Source organism: Paroedura picta, chromosome 5 (assembly GCF_049243985.1).
Source record: "Paroedura picta isolate Pp20150507F chromosome 5, Ppicta_v3.0, whole genome shotgun sequence".
Classification (NCBI taxonomy): Eukaryota; Metazoa; Chordata; class Lepidosauria; order Squamata; family Gekkonidae; genus Paroedura; species Paroedura picta.
In genome coordinates this window covers 55,594,805-55,616,815 of record NC_135373.1, presented here as the reverse complement: position 1 = coordinate 55,616,815, position 22,011 = coordinate 55,594,805, and the positions used below count along the sequence as shown (strand labels likewise).

The following is a 22,011-nucleotide window of genomic DNA, read 5'->3' as shown; positions in this document are numbered from 1 at the left end:
AAATACCTTATCAGTATTTTCTGGATATATTTGGGTCTCTGGATGGTATCTGAGATTTTTGTGAATATGGGGAAATGGATCCTGAACAATCCCAGAAATATTTGTGAATAACGAAATATCAGCATTTTAAGACTCCCAGGACTCCCCTCCCTTTTTTCTTGAATTTTGCTGTTTTTCTCTGCCACTGCATTCTTTTTAAGGCTTGGTATTGGCATGCTAGGTTGATTTGGCTTTGATTCTGCATTATCAAATTTGTTTTATGGGCTTTGCAACACAGTGTTCTTTGCATGAGTTAGTTTGTGTTGGGTTTGTGCTGGATTCTATGTTTTGACAGTTCTTTGGATTCTTGGGTTGTACATTGCTTTGGATTCTCTGATTTTATATTTATTGGGCTTGGAACAATGCTCCTATTGGTTTGACATTGGTTTGGATTCTCAAGCTGTATGTTTGTTGTGTTTGGTTTGACATACTGTCTCATGCTTCTGCAAGGTTCTTTGGGCTTGTGGTCTCGGTCTGCTTTGAAAAGCTTTAGGCCAGTGATTTCTTTGCCTGTTCTTGTGTCTTTGGCTATTCTTTATCCTGAAGAAAGGAAAAAACGGAGGCTGGCTGGGGGCATCTTGTTCAGGGGCCCACAGAATTGGACCTCTTGGTCCTCCTCACTTTAAATTTGGATGCTAATTAATGGATGGGCACCAGTGGCTGCAATTTTGGTTGCTCAAAAAACAGCACCCCTAGCCTCTGGAAAGATTCCCATTCAGAGTAATGAAACTGAATAATATTGGTATCCTGAAACAAACAAATAAGCAAAACCTAGATCTGAATACTCACATAAACAGGAAATCTATATTTTTCAGCTCCCTCATATATAGATCTGAAAAAATGCTGATTTTTTTTGAGATGCACATCCCAAGCAGCCTGCACAACAAACAAGACACACAGTAATAGGAATGTGTACTCCAGAAGTACACAAAATACTATGTACAAAAAGTGGAGACTTTCATTCAAAACACATAGCAAGTATTAACAAATAACGTTACATTAACAACCATCAATAATAACCGCCAAAATACTTAGTCGATACACTGCATGAAAAGCCTCCATTAATTCTTTCTTGGCAGGTTACCTTTTCTTGCCTGGTGGAAATTTTCCATGGAGTCACAATCACTGGCTGCTGAAACAAATGCTCCAAAAGATAAGAGTCCTTTTATAAACACATTAAAATCACCAGGCAAGACAAGATAACCTGCAAGGAAGGAATCAAACGAGGCTTTTCATGCAGTGTGTAGACTTATTATTTTGGCAGTTGTTATTGATGGCTGTTAATGGAATGGAATATAATTTGTTAATACTTGCTATGTCTTTTGAATGAGAATCTCCTCTTTTTGCGCACAGTATTTTGTACACTTCTGGAGTGCATTTGCCCAGCAACCTGGCAATGACTAGCGCAGCCATGAGGTGTGCCAGCTGGTCTTGCTTGGCTCCAATGTTATTTGGTCAATAGGCTTAGCGAGACATGCAACTGTTTGCCTCCTTGTAGTAAACTTTGCAGAAGGGCAGACACTCAGAGCTGCTGCTCTTTACGGTGCTCAGCTTTCCCTGTAGCCCTGGGGCCACCAGTCCACAACAGCATTCAAAATAAAACAAACTGAGATGCATTCAAGAAACGCAGCATTCAGGAACTGGATCCTATTAGTGCCTCCTTTTTGGCAGCCTTGTAGTATGAATGATTGCAAGAGTTGCAGGAAGCCTCATAGATACGTTAGTTCAGGGGTAGTCAAACTGCGGCCCTCCAGATGTCCATGGACTACAATTCCCAGGAGCCCCCTGCCAGCGAATGCTGGCAGGGGGCTCCTGGGAATTGTAGTCCATGGACATCTGGAGGGCCACAGTTTGACTACCCCTGCATTAGTTGCTTCTGTTAAATACCTACAAACTTGAGAGGGTCTGAAAAAAAGCACTCAGTGATTTATGGGTTTGAAGTCTTTTCCCCATTGTTACTAGCCCAGTGATTCCTCTTCTCATTTCCTTTCACCTATTCTAGTATCCATTCTAAGAGTCAGAACAAAACAAAGGTCAAAATTTTCCTATCCATAAATGTCTGCAAGGTGCCAATGGAGTGAATAGTCACTCAAAGGCAAACTGATCAAATAGTCTTTCAATGGCTCCAATAGTGGAACCTCCCACCCCTACAATTGCTACTACTGCTACTAGAATAACAGAAACAGCAATAGCTGTATACTTACAAAAACAAATAATAATACTGGATGACTACTGAATGACAACACCACGGAAAGCAAAAAGAAGTTTCTAGTTGATCTGTACCAAGCGGGGTTATTTAAGGTTTCAGAAACTATTGAAACCAAAACAAGATTTCAAAAAAGATTGCAATCAAAACTAACTTTGGCAACTGGAAACAAAAGTACTTTCATCAGCAATATTTGAAAGACGAAGAGACCAAAGTATATAACAAAAAATCACCTGGAAATGGTTCCACAATGGGCACCTGAAGAAGAAAATGGAAGGTTCACCCTAGCTGCACAAACAGGCACTTGAAACAAATAGTATGAAAGCAAAGATTCAGACGACCAAAGATGATAGAAAATGTGAAAGTCAAAGGATGAAACAGTCAACCACATGTTCAGTGCTTGAAGTAAAATTGCTCCAATTGACTATAAAAAATGTCACAATAGAGTTGTAGCCATGTTGCACTGGAATCTTTGCAAGAAGTATGGCTTAACATCAGCCAGAAATTTATGAGAGCACAAACCAGACAAGATCATAGAGAATGATGAACCCAGTTCTTTGGGACTTCTGAATGCAAACAGATAAACCCTATGATATAACAATTGTAGAAAAAGATGAGAAACTAAGTCTGGATCATTGACACTGCAATCCAAGGAAACAGCATAATAGAAAAGAAAGAACATGAAGAGAATGCGAAATACCACAGCCTTAAAATAGAATTAGAGCGCCCTTGGGAGAAGAAGGTGACCATCATGCCAGTTGTCATTGGATCCCTTGGAGCAGTGCCTGAAGTCTCAGGAAACACCTGGACATTCTGAGTACTGAGAAAATAATACCAGCTCAGCTCCAGAAGACAGTTTTGTTTGGAACAGCAAGAATCCTGTGAAGATACCTCTGTAATTCTCAAGAACTTGACCAGATCTTGAATTGCAGAACACCATCTATCAGTCAAATATAAGTATGTGACTAGTCACATAACAGCAACAACAATAACAAATGTGTATCCTCCCTTTCCTATTGTATACATGGATATTACCTGAAGATATCATTCCATCCATTCAACAAACTAACAAGCAGGTTAGACTGAGCCATGACTGGCTCAGCCAATGAGCGTCTGGTCTGAAGAGGATTTGAAACTTGGGTCTTCCTGGTTCAATGACATCTATAGCCACAACACCACACCAGCAAAAAACAAACAAAACAAAACAAAAAACAAAACAAACAACTAATGGATTTATTGTGACATCTGAGCCCACTTCATCCCAGTTGACCAAGAAGCCCCAGCCAACAGAGGCGTAAGCTTATTAGTCTTCAAGATGTTACAAAATCCTCTTTGTGCACATGCTAGTTCCCTGCTCAAATGTTTTCTGCTTTCCCCATTAAGGATATTTTTGTAGTATGTGGGGGGTGTTGAGCATAACTGATGCATTTTTATACATTCATGGTGCCACTCCAATATTGGCACCATTATAAGGATGCAGAAATACTCCCCCCTGCTCTTTCAACCACATCATCAGCAAGTTGGATAAGGAAATGTGACCTTACATACTGCTAAATAGCAGGACTAAATGCGCAATTGTCCTCTCTCCTTCTGACACGGTCCCTCCCCCATACTCTATTAGGGACTCAGGGACTTGTATGGTATACGGCCCTTCAGAACTGGAGCCACTGTTTTCCTTACCTGTTTTCATGCCCTTGAGACTGGAGCGGCTGCGGAGGTGCTGGCTGTGCTACGGGACTCTGCTGTGCTACTGGGCTCTGCTGCGAGAGAGGACTTTGCTGAGCCATGGGGCTGTGCTGTTGGGCCATGGGGCTCTGCTTCTCTGAGCTGGGTGCGGAAGCTGGGCTGTTCAGCTCTGCATAGGGGGAATACCAGAGACAAGAGGGAGCTGTCACCATGCCGTGTTTAGCAGAGGGCAAAGTGAGCTGGTTGTAGCTGCATCACACTCTGCCCAAGAATGTTCCTGCTGGGTTGTTTATTCAGGGCTATAGTTGGATTTTAGAACACCTGAACTTAGTAGGCTTCACCGGTTGGGTTTTGAGAGCTCATACAAGTCTGGCTGATACATACATTTTAAAATATCCAATTGAAAGCTTCCCTCTCTCCCCATAGCTTTTGAAAGCAGGAAGAGTGGTGGTTGGAATGTTTCCATTTGGAGGCCTTAATGAGTGGAAGGCAAGAAGGACTCAGAGAGCCAGCGTGGTGCAGTGGTTAGAAAACGGTGGCCTTTAACCTGGAGAACCGGGTATGATTCCCCACTCTTCCTCCACATGCAGCCAGCTGGGTGGCCTTGGGCTAGTCACAGTTCTCTCAGACCTCTCTCAGCCTCGCCTTCCTCAGAGGGTGTCTCCTGTGCGGAGAGGAAGAGAAAGGTGTTTGTAATCTGCTTTGGAACTCCTTTGGGTGGTGAAAAGCACCGTATAAAACCCCCAGATCTTCTTCTTCAGCTCTAAAAGAGGGACCAGAAGGAAGCATCTTGCCATTTCAGGCAAAACAAAATCAAGCAAACAAAAACAGTAGGGGATAATGGATGTTGAAGTGGGCAAATCAGACATCCTATTGGCTTCAAGAGAGCTTACATCTGTTTAAGTATGCATAATATGGCAACCTCTTTGGCTCATTCTGCACATATGCTTTCAATGTGCTTTTGAAGCTGGATTGTCCTGTGTGAATCAGGAAAATCTGCTTCTAGAGTGCATTGAAAGTGCATTCTCCAACATTTGCAGAATGAACTGAGCGGAAAAGAATGAATGTGCTGTGAAGGAACATGAATGACTAGGCAGCTTTCCTTCATACAACATATTCTAAAGAACAATTTTCAGGAATTTGGAGTGAAGATCCATTTCTCCTGGGCAGAAGATCCATCCCCACCATGCCTAGGATCAATCTCTGGCTCCCGGATTTATGTGATATTAAATTATTATCAGTTACTTAGCTCATGAGTCCTTTGGGAACAGAACTGCAACTTGAAAAACTGCTGTAAGCTACTTTGAGCTGATTGACTGAATGAACACATGAAACAGATAAAATATTGAGAAACATCTGGCTGAATCTTCCCAGTGTCTCTCTGACTGGTTTTTGGGCTCCAGTTTGTATGGGGATATAAACAGATGAGAGATATAAATGATATTATCATGTGTAATGAGATAAGAAACCATTATTTTTGTTAAGCCCTGGGGGTTCCATTGCCCTGACTGTTGTAACAACCTGTAACTCAGCAATATCCCTTTCTAGTCTGTTTCTGAAATGCCTTTTCAATAAAACAGCTACTTTGAGATCATACACTGAATGTCCTGAAAGGCTATAGCGTTTTCAGTTTTGTGATTCTTGATGTCAGATTGTTCTGGCTTTGTTTATCTGTTTCTTGATTTCATCTGGTGGCTGTTTTACTTCCAAAAAGGTTTGTTATAGAGCCCTCAGTTGAGACTCTCTGCCTGTAAGATTGGAACATAACAGTCTTAAATTGCTACTGGAGTCAAGCTTTATTCTGCTGATTTAGACCAACCCATCTACCCAACCTGAATCCACCTAACACCCAGTAAGAACACCCTCCAAACACAGGGGGCAGAATTTTACCACCACTCTGTATACAGCTACAAACAAGTAGACAAAACACAAAGCCAGTGGAGAAACAATTTTTCAGCACTCATGTCATTCTGTGAGAACTCCTGCAGTTCTGAGTCTGATCTTAATTGTGTAATTGTGTGTGTGTGTTGGGGGGGGGGACCAAGCAAGTTAGCCAATGTCAGTGGAGTTGCAATTAAAAAATACAGGGCAAGGATGGAAGAAGGACGATGAGTGATTATTTCCAATTGATGGGTAATGTTTGTTCTCCCGCAGAGTCAAGGAATAGGCCCTGCAGCGCTTCATCAAGGCTTCTTCTGGTAGTTCAGATATATTTTTTCCATCTGAAGTGTTTCTGGAGGATTCCTGTTCAAGCATGTTCCACAGGCATCCAGCAGTAACATTTATATAATACCAAACATGGGTGTCACATACAAAAATCTCTTGACCTCCCCAGTGGTGCAGTTCAGATTAATTGGTTACTACTTCTACTTTCCCCTTGGGCTTTAAGGGTCAATTACTTACCCTCCTGAGGAATGATGCGAAGAGTTACACTAAGTCCAGCATCTTTAATTAGCTTCACAATATCTGCATGAGGCATGTTAATTATAGACTGGCCATTCACAGCTAAGATCCGGTCTCCAACTTTAAGTTTTGCACAGCGATCAGCAGGACTTCCATCAATTATACGGCCTATTTTATGGGGTACAGCTGGAAAAGGAGGGGAGGGGCAGATAATTAAAACAACTCTGTAGTTAACCACATAGAGTAAATATCAGGAAGGATGTAAATATTTGTATATTCCCAACAATGGCTGCCAGTAAGAATGCACCTAGACCTTCCCAGTTTGTTCAGTAAATCATTTCTGCATTTGATATCCCAGAAAAACACCCTCCATCTTCACCATGCTTTAGTTTCTGTCTAAAATCTAGCTTGCTAAATCGGTGTTATTGGAACTAAGGCTGATAAAGTGAAGCAGCACTTCAGAGGCCATGAAATTCAGTATTAATCTCTTCTCTTTAAAATGAATCTGGAAAACATATCCTTCTTCCCCCTACATTAGCTGACTGAAGGTGAACTGGAAGGGCAGAGTCTAAAAAACTTTTACGTGCTGAATATGATACAAAGTTGGCCACAGGAAAAAGGGCAAAATCTCTCTGCCATTTCCTTTCATGGGACATGCTGGTGATAGAAGGCAGAAGCCAGCACAGATCAAACATTTAATAATATAGTAAAAATTGCTCCGTAACAGCACTAATGGATTATGTATATGTGCCATTAAACTGGAACCAATTTATGGCAAATCCAGTAATCAGCTTTCAAGGCAAGTTAGAAACGGAGGTGGTTTGCCATTGCCTCCTTCTACAGAGTCTTCCAAGTATCAACCCTGTTTAGCTCCCAAGATCTGATGAGACCGGGCTATACCATTCCATGTCCCACTAATGAACCAGTTTGAAAGAAAAAGTGAGCATGGAAAGAGGAGTTCAGGCTTGACTTAAACGTGACATTATATTCTGGCTGGAACTGCACAAGTCCAGACTCTCATGGAAACCAGGACACCTCCCTGTCCAGGTCACATTAGCATGCTAAGGAGCCAGGATAGGACCAGCACTGAAGTTCTTGCATGGCACTTATAGACTAATTTTAATGAGAAATGGGGCCTTTTCCAAGAGCACATGCATACTAATCCTTTTTTTGCCTACCTGCATTACATGAATGACTGTCCAGCCATTTAAACCCAACAGCTAATGGGTGGACTTTCTGTTAGGTTTAAGTGGCTGGCAGCCATTTCAGCAAGAGATTTTGTTCTCTCCCTCTTTGAAGTGGGGGAAGTAACACTGACTGGTGAAATGGCTGGCAGCCATATCAGCAGTCCATGTCAATTCTCCCCCACTTTCATGGAGGGAGAAGCAATATGGATTGACCCTAACCAGCCTATTCACTTTGGAGCTTTTGGTTCGGTTCAGGGGTTTAGTTCAGGACCCAAAACCAAAACAGAACTTTCTGGTTCATGCCCATCCCTAATCCACACAGTCTTTTAACTTTAAACCTCCCACTGGCAGACAGTCTCTTGTTCCAGTCTGCAAGGGGTAGGGAACAATCCATTTTGCTCCCCCCTACTTCTAAATAGTCTGTTTTGCTTCCTCTTACTTTTAAGCTGGTTCATTTTGGGGTTTTTGGTTTGGTTTGAGAGTTTGGTTCATGAATGCCCCAAGCACTGAACTGAAATTGAAGTTTTGGGCTTGTGCCCATCCCTAATCCACACTGCCTCTTAACTTTAAACCTCCTACCAGCAGACACTCTCCTGCCTCTTCTGCATGATGGATAAGCTGATGAAAACTCACTAAATACATCATTGTTTTTCTGATCTCTGCACAGAAGAGTGAATTTACTCCGCAAAACTGATTTTGCTCTGCATGGTAAACTGCCTCTTTGGTGCTTTAAGCATCTTTTAAGTGTTGTTTCTGAAAGATGCTTTTCACTTATTCATTTCTCTTCTGCCTGGCTATAGTAGCCATGCAGAGAAGCTCCTTAGTTATGCAGATTAGTGACTGCATTAGAGAACAAAGCGGAGTTGGCAAAACTACAGGGGGCAGGGCTATGAATTGTTTCATGCAGAGAGCATTGCAACGTAGTTTTCAATGCAGAACAACGATTGTAATATAATAAAATGGTCTAAACTGGTTGTTTTTTAAACTGTTTTATTTGGCTCCGTGCAGAATACCTCTTGTTTGTGTCCACAAGAGGTAGGGAAATCATTCCCAGCCCATTGAAGAGCCTGCAGACAATTTCCCATTTGAGTCTGCAAGGAGTGGGGAGATCTCTTCTAGCCTTATGCAGAACCCGGAGGCAGCTTCCCAGCACTTTGCAGAGCCTGCAGATGGCTTCTAATGCCTGGAGGTTTAAAGACCCCCCCCCTCCCAGGCAGCAGAAGCCTTCAGAACTCGGTGGGGTGGTCTCCTGTTACTGGCAGCTCAGTTTACAGGATGACTTTTTTACAAAATACAATCTCAACTGCTAAGGGAAATGCAAACTGAACACATAAAAAATACATGCTGTACTAGTAAAAGTGAGAAACATTGTTTGCTAGTGACACCAGCTTGTAGCAATCAGTTCTCCATAAGGGGCATACTTTGATATTACCCTTGCAGTGGGCACCCCAAAGGAGTGAAGAGTCCATGGTAAGAATGACCTCATGTTCAGAAACCCCAAAATATCCATCATGATAGAGATTGCATAAATTGTCTGGGGATAGAAAATCTACATCGTTGTGGATGTAACGCTCTATTACAATCTGATATGTAAGAGTCTCAGGTGCAGTCTGGCAAATGGCAGAACTGATGTCATAAAGGCTACATATCTCAAAAGGTGAAGGATCTTGAAAATGGCTCAATTTAAATTGGTTAGGCAACACAGAAATGTTTTGTATCCTATCAGTAGGTAAGAAATCTTTCCCCTTTACCGAATCCAAGAGTGTTCCTATACACTGCATCCTTTGGGATGGAATTAAATGGGATTTTTCCCATTTGACAAGAAGCCCCAGTTCTGAGCAGGTCTCAAAAACTAGGGTGCAGTATCTCACTAATTGATCTTTGGAGTCTGTACCATAAACCAATAATCCAAATAGGGAAATATATGACAACCTTGTAAACATAAATAGGCAATGATTGAGGCTAAACATCTTGAGAATGTCCTGGGAGCCATGGCCAAGCCAAAAGGCAGAACTGTGTCCTGAACATGGAGGCATCAACCTGAACTCTAATGTATAGCCAAACTTAATTATTAAGACCCACTCATACAAAGTGGTGGTCTCCCAGGCAGCAGAGAACTAAGCGATCACAAACTTAACAAGAATAGAATTTATTCCTAGTCAGAAAACAGACTTCTAAGAAGAACCTGCATCTCTTCGAGGAAGTGGCTGCTGCATTGATAGGAGGTCCAATGATATAAGCTTGGATTCCTGTGGTAAGAAAAATTGTTACTCCAATCTTCCAAGTAGTGTGTTCACATTAAATATGGGTGATACGACTACCACATAGGTGGCTAAGATTGTAAATACAGTGCGGGTGGCATCTTCTCCAGCAAAAAAAAAATACTGTAGTTGACCCACCGGAAGATCTGTCTCAATTTCACCACCTGAGATGGAAATTGGAGTGGATTTTGGATTCAGAGAGGGAGTTCTTAGTTCTGTTTGGTAGTGTTGGAGCTGGTTCTGGAGTGTGGATTGGAACTGATGATGAGATGTGGCTTTTCATTTATCCTTATTTCTAGCCTTAGACTTTTTAACTGGTGGTCCAGATTAAGCCTGTTGGATTGTAGGGGAGCATGAACTTGATTAGACCCACTGGAACATGAAACCAGGAGGGAATGGATGACCTTTCTGGAGCAGACTTAGACAAAGATTCTGAAACGCCAAGAACTTTCTCCCAATTGCTGCCTTCAACTTTCATGCTCTATTTCCTCTAGCTTTAGAGGTGAAATGTTATAGGTGCTCTTCACCCATACTGAACAGACACAAGAGTGCTTTCTGAGCCGTAATTGGTTCAAGTTCGATAGATTTCTTTACCAAAACGAAGAACGGAGACTCACAAGTAGTAACCTTCTCCCATAGGGGCAAAAAAGGAACTTACTGAGGGTGGGGATGGTGCTGTGGGTGGTCCCTGGGCAGGAGCAAAGAGCTTGGCTCCTGTGCACAGTGGTCCCTGGAGGCTTTGAGCTGAAAACACCTCCCCAATGGCAGACTTGTTCATGCACAGTCCCCAAGTGGGACTGCACAGAAGATCAATGATGAACAAAAATTATTTCTCTTGACAGAAAATCACTGAGCCCCTACAGAGCTCTGGATAATATCACAGCATGCCCCTTATGGAAAGCTGATTGCTACAAGCTGGTGTCACAGCCAAATAATGTTTCTCACTTTTATAGTACAGCATGTCTTTTTCATGTGTTCAGTATGCATTCCCTTAACAGTTGAGATTGTATTTTGTAAAAAGTCAACACTATTTTCTCACATTCCTTTTCATACGGTGGGAAAATGTCAGAAGTCATCTGGTGAAAGGGGAGGGGGGAACTGCCAAGCCTCTCGTTTATTGACAATACCCTCTGGCAGATAAACTCCTTGCACTATTTCTAAAAAAAGAAAAATGCCAATGGAAACAGATCATAAGTTATGGAAATGAACCCTCCAGAACGAGCCATCTTTTAAAACATGTTACACGGCCCAATCATGTAAATATTTATGACATCCTCAGTTCTCCATAGGTGTAAGGATTTTAATTCAGCTGTAAATCCCAACATGACAGGATTTAATTGGGAGAACTAACAGGTAAGCCCATTGGTCACTCACTCTGTTCTGGTGACTGCTCACCATCCTACATGAATGAATGATTTTTCTTGTCCTGTTCCCACATCCACATGCCAGGAAAATTCCCTGAATGCAGAGGCAGTCAAAAGAAGCTATGCCCTGTCTTTTGTACAAGATGGAAAGAAATACAGCCTCAGGATTCTTGCTTGTGTAAAATATTTTTTGCGATAAAAGTTTCATGACATAATTTCATTTGAACTTCTTAGACAAAGACCTGTGAGATGTCCAAGGCTATCAATGAAAAAGGAAATTGTAACTTATACATTGATTTGTATCAAGGTTTTCCCCATCTACAGGGGCTACTTTTAGGTTCACTGGGGCTATTGGAGTCTCCTTTCCTTAAATATACCTCTTTTCCTTAAATATGCCTGCTGGCATGTCAGACCCATGTCCATAAGAATTGACTTGCTGGATCAGGCCAACTACCCTAGCCTATCATTTTTAAGAGTGGCCAGATGGATTCCTCTCTAAATTTCCCAAGCAGAGCAAAATGAGGTCACGGGTCAGAAAATCAGATTATGACTTGGAAGAACTTAATCTACTCCCTGCTCAGCAATGAAGCTCATTAGGTGACCTTGGACAAATCATGCTTTCTCAGCCTAACCTATCTCAGATCACAAAATAGGGTGGGGGGAATCATGTGCAGTAACTAAGCTCTGCCCTAAGAAAGGGTACTACAAAAAGGTAGAAACCCCTGTACTTATCCCTGGGATATGGTACTCATCTAACAGCTCTCCACAGACCAATTCTTCCATAAACTTGCCTAAACCTTTTTGAAAAACAATCAAAGTTAGTGGCCAGAGCTGCCAACAGCAAGCTGAGCATTGGTCCAGATGGTGGCAGTTTTTTACTATCAAGCCTGCCCACTGTTTAGTGTGCCAATTGTTGTTTGTAGAGATGGAGCTAGCCTTTGTGCTGATTCTACTGCTGGATGAGATGTTGCCCCACTAAGGCTAGCTGCCTGTTGCATTGTGCTCACTCTGCTTCACCTCCCAGCTTCATAAACTGTAATGCCACTGAGGTTCATCAGAGAGCTCCTTCATCTGGCAAGGAACTGAAAGTGCCCAGAAAATCTGGATCCTGCTGCCAGAATCCTCATTTGAGACCTGTTCAATTAATCAGCCTGACATTAGGGCCCTACAAACCTATTTACTAAAGCAATGAAAAAAAAAAGATAGGGTGTATGGAAAAAATGCTTTTAAAAGGCAAAAAACATACTTGCTTACATTAGCATCCTAAAGGTTATGTCCCATGGGGCAAGTTGGATGTTTTGCATTATGGCTTTCCCAATGGTAAACAGAGCTTCAAGAGTCTATTTGTGAGCATAAGACCAGGGCAATGTCTACTAGTCATTGAAGATACTCCTGTATCTCTGAAGAGTTTTCATTCTCTCTTGGCTGGCTTGCAACGAATACATTAACATTTTTACTGCACACATTTAAATATTGACTCAACCCTTTCTTTGTTTAATGCCATTTCACACTATGCAGTTAGCAGAGGTCCAATTCTGTTTTCAAGCTCTTTCTTGTGAGCAGCATTCAAATGGCTCATTTAAACATCTACTATTTTCTCTATACCAAGGATGCCTACCAGAGGACACCAGCAGCTACACCAGGCCCAGCAACAGAGGAAGAAGACACCAGGTTCAGGAGCCATGCCAGGCTTGGTAGTGAGGGGGGATATGGGCTCCTGAGCCATGAGGGAAATTGGCAATGATGGGGAAAGGGATTCCCCCTTGCAAGTATTGTGAATCCCCATGTCTAGATATCTAAATGGCATAAGGATTAGTTCTGTTATACGTCCCTCAAAACTAAAGCATTTTTAAAAAATCACAAAAATGTAAACAAGATAATCTTAATTATATACCTCTTATGACCCAAATACCTTTTCTCTCTTAGAATAACAATTATCTGGAACAAAATCCTTATGTTTAACTGGCTACCCATGTTGGCTATTCAGAGCCTCTGACGGAGACCCCATCAGCTTCAAGATTGTCACTTAGATTCCCCATCTTCAGACTTTTTGCACACTCTTATTTTCATTACTATTAAGCCCATATTGCTTCATTTTTTCTTTTCTACATGTGGTTTGCTTCAATATTACATCACTATGTAATTACATCACTATAATGATGATGATATAATTTATTATCCGCCACTCCCAGACAACCAGCTTGTGGCAGGTTACAATAAGGTATCCTCACAATAAAAACTTAAAATACAGAGCATACAAACAGATGGCAGCTGGTGTCTAAGATCATCCATCAGGGCAACCAACACAATCTCCACCCCACGGCCAGGGCGGAAGCCCGACTGGTATGGATTGCGCGCCAAAGTTTCCTCCAAGAATGCCAGGAGCTGATCTGTGGCAGCCCTTTCAATCACCTTACTCAGAAACGCAAGATGCAAGATGGTAACTGGTTCAGTCTGGCTAATTACAGGATAATAAACTGGAGATAGAGTGATGTAATAATGCAGTGACCACCAGTCAGAGCAAAACACATGCGGAAAAAAAGAAGCAGCAGCCATGCAGGTATACAAACGAGCATGGAAAAACCTTTCTTTTTTTTAACTGGTAACCACCTTCAGATGTTTCTCCAGGTACCAGACCCAGTTCTAAAAGGCTCCAGTGAATGGAAACTGGATATCTGCATTTTTGCAGCTTGTGGCTTGTTGACAAAGAGAGTCGTGATCACCAGGGCTCCACTGCAAAATGGAAGAGTTCAAGCCACTGTATTCGTGGAATATTTCTTCAGCCTCTTCTATAGGACACCACTTCTTTTACAGTTTATGAGCACAATCCTTCGATGGCAAAAATCATAATAGGGATTTTTAGACTTTGGGATTGATTCAGTTGTAGACATGGTTAAAAATCCTTCCTAGATTATGATTTTTGTTGGGAATTATACACAGGCACTCTATGTCAATTATTTGTAATGCAGGAAGGCAGAATGCACTCAGATAATGAGTTCTTTTTGCCATAAACATTGAGGAGGTGGAAGGTAAGAAAAAGCACATGGCAGATGCAAATATTTTACATGAACTAAAGTTTCCTGCATGTTAATTGCATTGATGCCCCCCTCCATTGCTTTTCAATGTATATAATGCTTAGTACTTACTGATCACTTTATCATTGCTGAATATCACAAACTAGAGAACGGGAAAGCATAATGTTCCAGACAGAACTCTTTAAATCCTGATTGCTGGGGAGAGAGACCACTTGAAAAAGGATTAAAATGAAATAAACTAATGGGACGGAATGCACGGTTACCAGTACTGAATTCTACGGACAAGGGACAAGCACATGTGATGGGAAAAGCAGAGGAAGAATTGCAAAGGAAGAATTGATAAGATTTGACTTACTTATGGTTGATCCTGATTCAGGCCTGTTCAAGGAGCTTATGATAACAAAGCCAAATCCTTCATTCTCCTTGCGATGGATAATGACATCACTCGTTTGCAAGCTGTGTGAAGCAAAGCCCTCTGGGGGTGTAGCATTGCTACTGGATCCAGCATGATTGCTGTTAGCATAGGTGGCATAGTCGCTTCTCGGAGAACTGTGATGTGTGGACACAGAGCCTGGACTTCTGCCGTTCTCCGGACACGGTTCCCCTAAAACCGAAACCACATGAAGAATGGGAAATGTAGCCAGTGAGATGTCATTGTTAAGGGTTCAAACCAGGATCTGAGAGTTCCCTTGTTCAATTCCCCATGAAATATGGCTAGGTGACCTTGGGAACAGTCAGTCTCTGTCTTAGCCTAACCATCCTCCCAAGGTTGTTTTTGTGTGGATAAAATGGAGGAGGGAAGAACTATGTGGCAAGCCACTTTGGATCTCCATTAGGGAGAAATGTGTTTAAACAAACAAACGAATCTGATGAAGCAGAATATCTTCTTATTACCACTTCATGTATTTCAAATCTTCTGAAAAGGGCTCCCTTTCCAAGCCAACCCTAGAGAAGGGGAACCTAGAGTCAAATGAAAGCATACTCTCTGATTTTATGGAAAATCAGAACTTCTTTTGTTGGGCCCAGCTCAAATATTTATTATTTGTTTATTTCACTTAAACCACATTTCTCTCTAAAGAGGACTCAAGGTAGCTTATAAAGTTATATTCTCCATTTCTTCTTCATAGGAACTCTCTGAGGTAGAGCTTTTGTGGCAGAGAGAGGTTTGAACCTGGGTCTTACAGATCCTCGTTTGGCATTTCTGTCCACTACACTATGCTCTCTATAAATATATGATTTTTTCCCTCTATCACTACATTGATCAACTATTTTGCTCCTTATGTCAGACTTCTTAAGGATCGGAGAAATAGGCACAAGAGGAAAAAAGGGATGTAGGGAGAGGGAGCTAAAAGAAAGAAAGGTATAGGGAAAATATTGGAAAAGTGGGCAATAAGACACATGTAAGAAACAAGAGAAACTGTGAGATCAGACCATACATTTATCTCACTCTGCAGGTCAGAGAGGCCTGGAGGAGACCATTAGCTTCTAATAAGTGTAGCTTAGACATGATTCTATTTTCTGCCTCTGCAACAAGGATGTGGAAAAGTAACAAAAGCTCAGAATTCAGGCTATGGAATGTATTGAATATCCATGCACTGATGGGAAAAAATATACTACCACAGTTATTAGTTTCATGGACCCTTTATGTTTTTCCCATGAGGCCAAAACAATATCTTATATCTTCTTATGGTGTAAACATTGACAAACACTGTATTTAATAACAGTAGCAACAATTATAATAAGCTCACAGAGCCATATAAATACTTGAGGCAAAGCGCATTGCACCCAGGAATACAATGGGCACTAGCCCATACGCCTGCACTGTGACCTTCCTTGGGTTCTGACCCTGCCCCCGCTTCCCACACAATCTTGAGATCCAGTGTGGTGAAGCAGTTAAAGAGTAGCTGACTCTAATCTCAAGCGCTGGGCTTGATTCCTGACTCCTCCTCCATATGCAGCCAGCTGGGTTGCCAGCTCTCAGGTGGGGGCCTGGAAACCTTGAGGAAGATGAAAGAGAGAAAGACTGGATGAAAGAGAGAGAAAAAGACAGAGAAAGTAACAGAAAAAGAAAGAGGGGGGAGGGAAGACAGGCTGGGGGAACCAGCAGCCTTTGTCACCCAGTCTGGCTCTTGGGCCAGGGGAAGGTGTTGAGAGCTCAGGTCCTGTAAGGAAGGGCTCCTTAGAAGAAAAGCCTTGCCAGGAGTTCCCAGCTTCACGTGTGCCTCAGCTGGATGAGAGCTTAGCCCAGCCAGATGTTCAACAGGCAGAAAGCTCTGACCAGCAGGAGGGAATGGAGCTGCAGACAAACCAGAGCTTAGATTCTAAAGTTGTTGCAGGAGCTTCACATTCCTATGCCCAGCCTTCAGCTGCAACTCCCTGCCTTGTCAGCCCACCTGGCTCACCTGAGCCAATTAAGCAATGCCAGCTATGTGCTGGAAGAGAGTGCCAATATAAAAGGCACCACACCATGTGAGCAAGACAGCTGTTGACTGAAGAAGACTACGAGACATCACAGAGTGAATATTGAGAGGCAGCTGACAGATTATATTAACTTGAGGCTGGGAGGCCTGAGTTGTGGAATTGCTCCTTCTGCTGATGCTCTTGGACTGGCTGAACAAACTCTTGACTCAGTGGGCTAAGTTAAGACATTCATTGCATTCTGTCTGTCTCTTGGTATTCTGTTTTTGAAATACTGAGTTCTTTTTGTCTTCCTATCAGCTTCTCTGTCCTTCCATCCAGCAAAGAGCTGAAATCTGAGACCACCATAGGAGGCAAAGGAAGCAGTTGGCTTCCCTCTGTTGCCTGGGGGAAATGGAGGGTGGGAAGAGGATGAGGAGGGGGTAACTTACCAGCAACAGGGCCTTTCAGAGAGGCGAGCACCTCTTCCAACTGGCAAGCAGCAGGAAGAGGAGGACAGATAAGCCCCACAATTGGCCCTCACTGTTAGAGTGCACTCTTCCCATTGGCAGCACACCCCCAGGGAGGGCTAATCAGGTAGGGAGCGAGTTGTCTGCAAGCAATTTGAACTCACTGGCAGAGTGAAATTTGAACTGATTGCCCCTCATTGACAGAGTGCTCTCTCTCCCTATTGATGGCAACACCTCCCCCAGGGAGGGTCAATCAGCTAGAGAGTGAGTTGTTTGCATGCAATTTAAGCTCATTGGCTCTCATTGGCAGAATGCTCCTCCCTATTGATTGCACACCTCCAGAGAGGGCCAATCAGGTAGGGAGTGAGTTGTCTGCATTCAGTTTGAGCTTATTGACCCGCATTGGTAGAGTGTTCTCTCCTGATTGATGGCATACCCCAGAGAGGACCAATCAGGTGAGGAGTGAATTGTCTGCACACAACTTCGACTTTAATGTTTAGTGATAAGTAAGCAGTAGTATTTGGGCAGTAATGTCTCAAGAAATTAATTTGACTGTTTCCTTGTCTATTGTCTCTGACACGTAAGTATCTCTAATTCAAACTCTAATTCAATATTAATGTTTTTGCCTTCAAACTGGAAGAATTTAAGTAGGCAACCACTAGGGTCATGAGGATTAGCTGCATTACTTTCCTTTTTACAAACAGAGCGATCTATTCAAAATATATTTATGGACTGGAGGTATAGAATCATAGAGTTGGAAGGGGCCATACAGGCCATCTAGTCCAGTGCAGGAACAGCCTATAACACCAGGATAAGTAGCTGTCCAGCTGCTGCTTGAAGTCTGCCAGTGAGGGGGAGCTCTGCTGAGCTACTCTGACTTGTGAAAAATTTTCTCCTGATATCTAGCCGATATTGAAGTTACTGAACCAGAGTTACAATTCATTTTCATATATGCTAAATAATGCAGATTCCATCCATGTCTGCAACTGCTTGCAAGTGGATTTTGCCATTCCACACAGTAAAAACCAGTTGCCAAGTGGGTTGAAAGTGCATTATTGTGCATGAAAGCACCCAAAACGCTGAGACAAGAAACATCTTATTTGCTGGCTGTCACATTTTAGAAGGCTGTATACTGCTTAAGTCAGTGTGGGTGCACCTGAAAGAAAATCATCTTACCCCTCTGCATTATCAACTGCTGCCTTTCCTATAAATGACTGCTATGGATTGTCATTAAATACAGGAAGGAATGATAAAGCACAGAGAGCAGATTTTATATTGCTATTGGATTTCCATCAATTTTGAGATCTGTTATAAAAAAGCTGAAGGATGATTGTGCTTTCTGCAAGAGGAGTGTTCTAACTCATCCTTCCCTAGAAGTGCCACTCTTTCCGATGCTGGAAATTCTGATTTGTACTGCCTTTTCTTTTTGGGAGGAAGTTCTGCTTCATCTGCTGTCACTGGTCATGCTCTTCATTAACTAACAGAGCCTTTTTGTGTATGTGTGCTGCCCAATAGCATTATAATGCAACTAGAAGTTAAGCCCACTGTAAGAAAAATACAGCGGGCCCCGCCTTGGAAGGAGGGAAGGAAGGAAGGAAGGAGATTGGAAGTGAGTGGGAACGAAGGAAGGTAGGAGATAGAGAAAGAGGAAGGAAGGAAGGAAGGAGTTAGAGAAAGAGGAAGGAAGGAGTCTGCTCAGTCCTGGGGCAAGGGGCCAATCAGCAGCCACGTGATTGGGCCCCTGGCCCTGGACTGGCTTTGCACCTCCCGATTGTGCCCTCCTCTTGTAAGTTCAGGTCCAGGGGCCAATTGTTGCCCCCCCATCCCGGACAGCACCCCCCACCCCTTAGCATTTTATTTATACCGCTTTGAGGATTGTAGTGTCAAAACAAAAGGCTCACATTGCAATGGGGGAAACGTTAGCGAGTTTCCATTTTTATTCCTTCCACTGGTGGTTCTTTACTAGCATCCATTCTAAGGACCCCGGAAACTTCAAAACCACTGCTTGCCTTCACAAACTCGGTTGGCTTGTCCCCCGTCCCCCCGACGTATAAACAGCAATGTAGCTTTGGCAAAAGTGAGGAATAAATAGCAGATACCAAAATGAGGCTGTGATTTTATTATTTTATATTCTCTTCTTTGTGTTTACAATCACTGCAAAGGACCACTTCTGATATCCATCCACTACTGCATTCCAGTCATGGGAATTATTCCACCAATCTTTGTAATGTCTACTAAATCATATCTGTCTGTCTGCATGAGAAGTTTGAGCTCTTCCTTGTTATTGCCCATGCTTTGGGCATTGGTATATAAAAACCTTAAGCCTCCTACCCTTGGATCTCTTTGACCCGTCCTTCCTGTCATGAACCCCGGTTCATGACTTTTTCATTTCCTGGGCCCTGGCAAGGCCTGCCGTCATAGCTCTATAAATCTGTCCTCTGGCTCCAAGCCTCCCCTTGCATTCCCAGCGCCCCCCCCCTTTGCATTCCCAGCAGGGGGCCTGGAAAGACTGAGGGTTTTTAACCTGTAAATCTGTCTTCAGGCTCCAAGCCTCCCTTCTTTTGCCAGCAGGAGTTTTCCGCTGTTGATGTATCAATCTCACTATAAGTGTCCTTGTGGAGACAGCTCAGTCTCAACAACACTGTAACAACTGAAATTAGATTCTTAGCCATCTGGCATCCTGTGAACCTAGCCACCTTTGGTGCTCTTTCGTTCTCCCGCCAAAATGCCTTTGTACCCCTCCCTTATGAACAGGGCTCTATATCTGCCCTGGGTTACCCATTGTTCTTTGTTATTATCAAGATCTTTGCTTAGGAAGATCTTGGCTTGCTTTAGCGTTCTGTGGACTCTGTTTAATAAAGCTCTCTTTGGATTTACAACTGCCTGTTGGATCTCAGATGTGTCTTTATCACGGACTCTGCAGGCTGGGCTCAGCCTGGTTCCTGACACTTCCCAGGCAGGCCATTGCTATTTGCTCTCCCAAATTAGAATCCATATGTTGGATTTCTGCTTCCACTTGTGGCTTCTGTTTAAAGCTTTCCTGATGGATCTCCCCAGGTTCCTGTCGATCATATTCTTCCCTAACTTGGTTAAGTGAAGACCATCCTATGCTAGCAGGCCTTCTTCTAGAAGAGGTTTGGACAGAAGAAGAAGTTTGGTCTAGAATAGGTTAAAGAAAGAATCTCACAATCAGAATCAGAACTAGTTTCCCCAGGAGAATTAATCATCTGGTGCTGTGTGTATTACCTTGGTTACTGGCCATTTTCCTAGGGTTTGGGGAGCTGCTAGGGGGCGTTGCACCAGTTTGGAGAGAATTTTTCTGATTCCAGGAGTCTAAAATAAGTAACAGAAGAACATCAGTCCATAAACTGGGAGGACTGCAATCCAGTTGAAAACAGTACATAGGGCTTGCCAAAGAAGAAAGGCATCGTGAAATGAAATGGGATTGGACTTGTTAAGCATAAGGATATAAGGCAAAGGCGAAGAGACTGAGCAGGGGTAGGGAAATGGCTCTTGGAAAGGAGTAGACACAAGCATTCTGAGAAGATCCAATTGTTCACTAATGTCTGCAAATGCTAAGTGTGTCTTGAATTGCGCCTCTTCACACATCCCAGTAAATTCTGAGTGCAAGGAACTATCCCCTACTATCCCTAACTCCCAGTAGCTCCTTGCTAGTACTGCAAATTGATGTGGGTCATGGGACCCTCCCATACAAAATGGATATTGCTTTAAGGAGAGGAATCAGGCAAAACCACTTTGTTCCCTAGTGGAGGAAACTTAACAGCCAATCACATCAAAGTACAGGCTACTCCATACTTGAGAGGAGACGGAGCATTATAGCAAGGTCTCAGTTAATTACTCTTAGCATTCCATAGTTAAGAAGGCTAATCTGCCAATCAATTTCTGATTTTGATATATTTCCTTCACTATGTTTCCCCCAAGAATTAAACTCAAACACATGGTGAACATATAAACTAAGCTTGTTATTCCAGTTTGGTTCTTGCATCTGTTAAACATCTTTATTTGCCATATGCTAATTTACTGCTTACTCTCTACCTATATATATGGACTGGTAATTTTCATTTCTATGTATCTGAAGAAGTAGGCCTGTGCATGGAATAAAACCAACACAGCTACCCACCTAAACTTTGAGATTCCGACTAAATGGACATGAAATAACAAGAAGTCATTAGGTCATGAATACCTAATGACCTTGATGCTTATATTATCTGCCCTGCACTTTATTGCTTACACCATGGATACAGTTTGCAGACGCCTTGAAAACTATGTTGTGACCATGGTGCAGCATAGAATGGAACACACATGAAGTGACGCATGGCTGTGGCAGTCCTTGTGCACTACACAAAATACAATGCTTTCACTTTAGGATCACAGTCCTAGTAAATGTTTTGCATGCATTCTTTTAAACAAACGATTTCTTTAAATATGTTAGGGTTTTTGCATTATTTGTCTTGGCAGCATATTGTAAAAAAAAAATTGGGTTTCTTAAATGATATACCTGTAGGTAGCACCTTTCTTCTCACAGTTAGATTCACTTGCCCATTTCGAGCTGCGTTATGCATGAGATCAATCACGTATCGGTGAGTTTTGCCAGCCACTGGAATTCCATCAACATGGACCAACTCATCACCAGGATGTAGACGGCCATCTCTGTCTGCTGAGCCCATAGCAATCACTGCTCCAATTAGAATCTGAGGAATAACATGAAGGGAGAGTTACAAATGCATACCCACCAAATAAATACCAAGATACTTTTTCAGATGAGTAGGCAGAGCTTTCTGTATGCCAGATTAATGTTCCAGTCCCAGTCCCTGCTACAATGCCGAGCTTCAGGCAAGACAAATAGAAAATTCCATAATCATTTTTAGTAATCGAAGCAATTTGTAATCAGTAAAGTTATAATTTGTTCCTCTAGACTAATGAGATTAATAACCCAAAGCAA

General features: G+C 42.4%; 1 protein-coding gene across 13 annotated transcripts in view; it reads right to left on the bottom strand.

Moving 5' to 3' along the window:
- The window catches only part of MAGI2 (membrane associated guanylate kinase, WW and PDZ domain containing 2), a 652,499-nt gene that overhangs the window by 45,695 nt on the left and 584,793 nt on the right, over nt 1-22,011 (bottom strand). For all 13 annotated transcript variants that reach the window (XM_077338042.1, XM_077338044.1, XM_077338045.1 and 10 more), the window contains 5 exons: nt 21,568-21,760; nt 20,295-20,381; nt 14,537-14,785; nt 6,335-6,520; nt 3,926-4,100 (listed from right to left, as the gene is read on the bottom strand). In XM_077338042.1, coding sequence (XP_077194157.1) covers nt 3,926-4,100; nt 6,335-6,520; nt 14,537-14,785; nt 20,295-20,381; nt 21,568-21,760 — 890 coding nt within the window. The remainder of the gene's footprint in view (nt 1-3,925; nt 4,101-6,334; nt 6,521-14,536; nt 14,786-20,294; nt 20,382-21,567; nt 21,761-22,011) is intronic.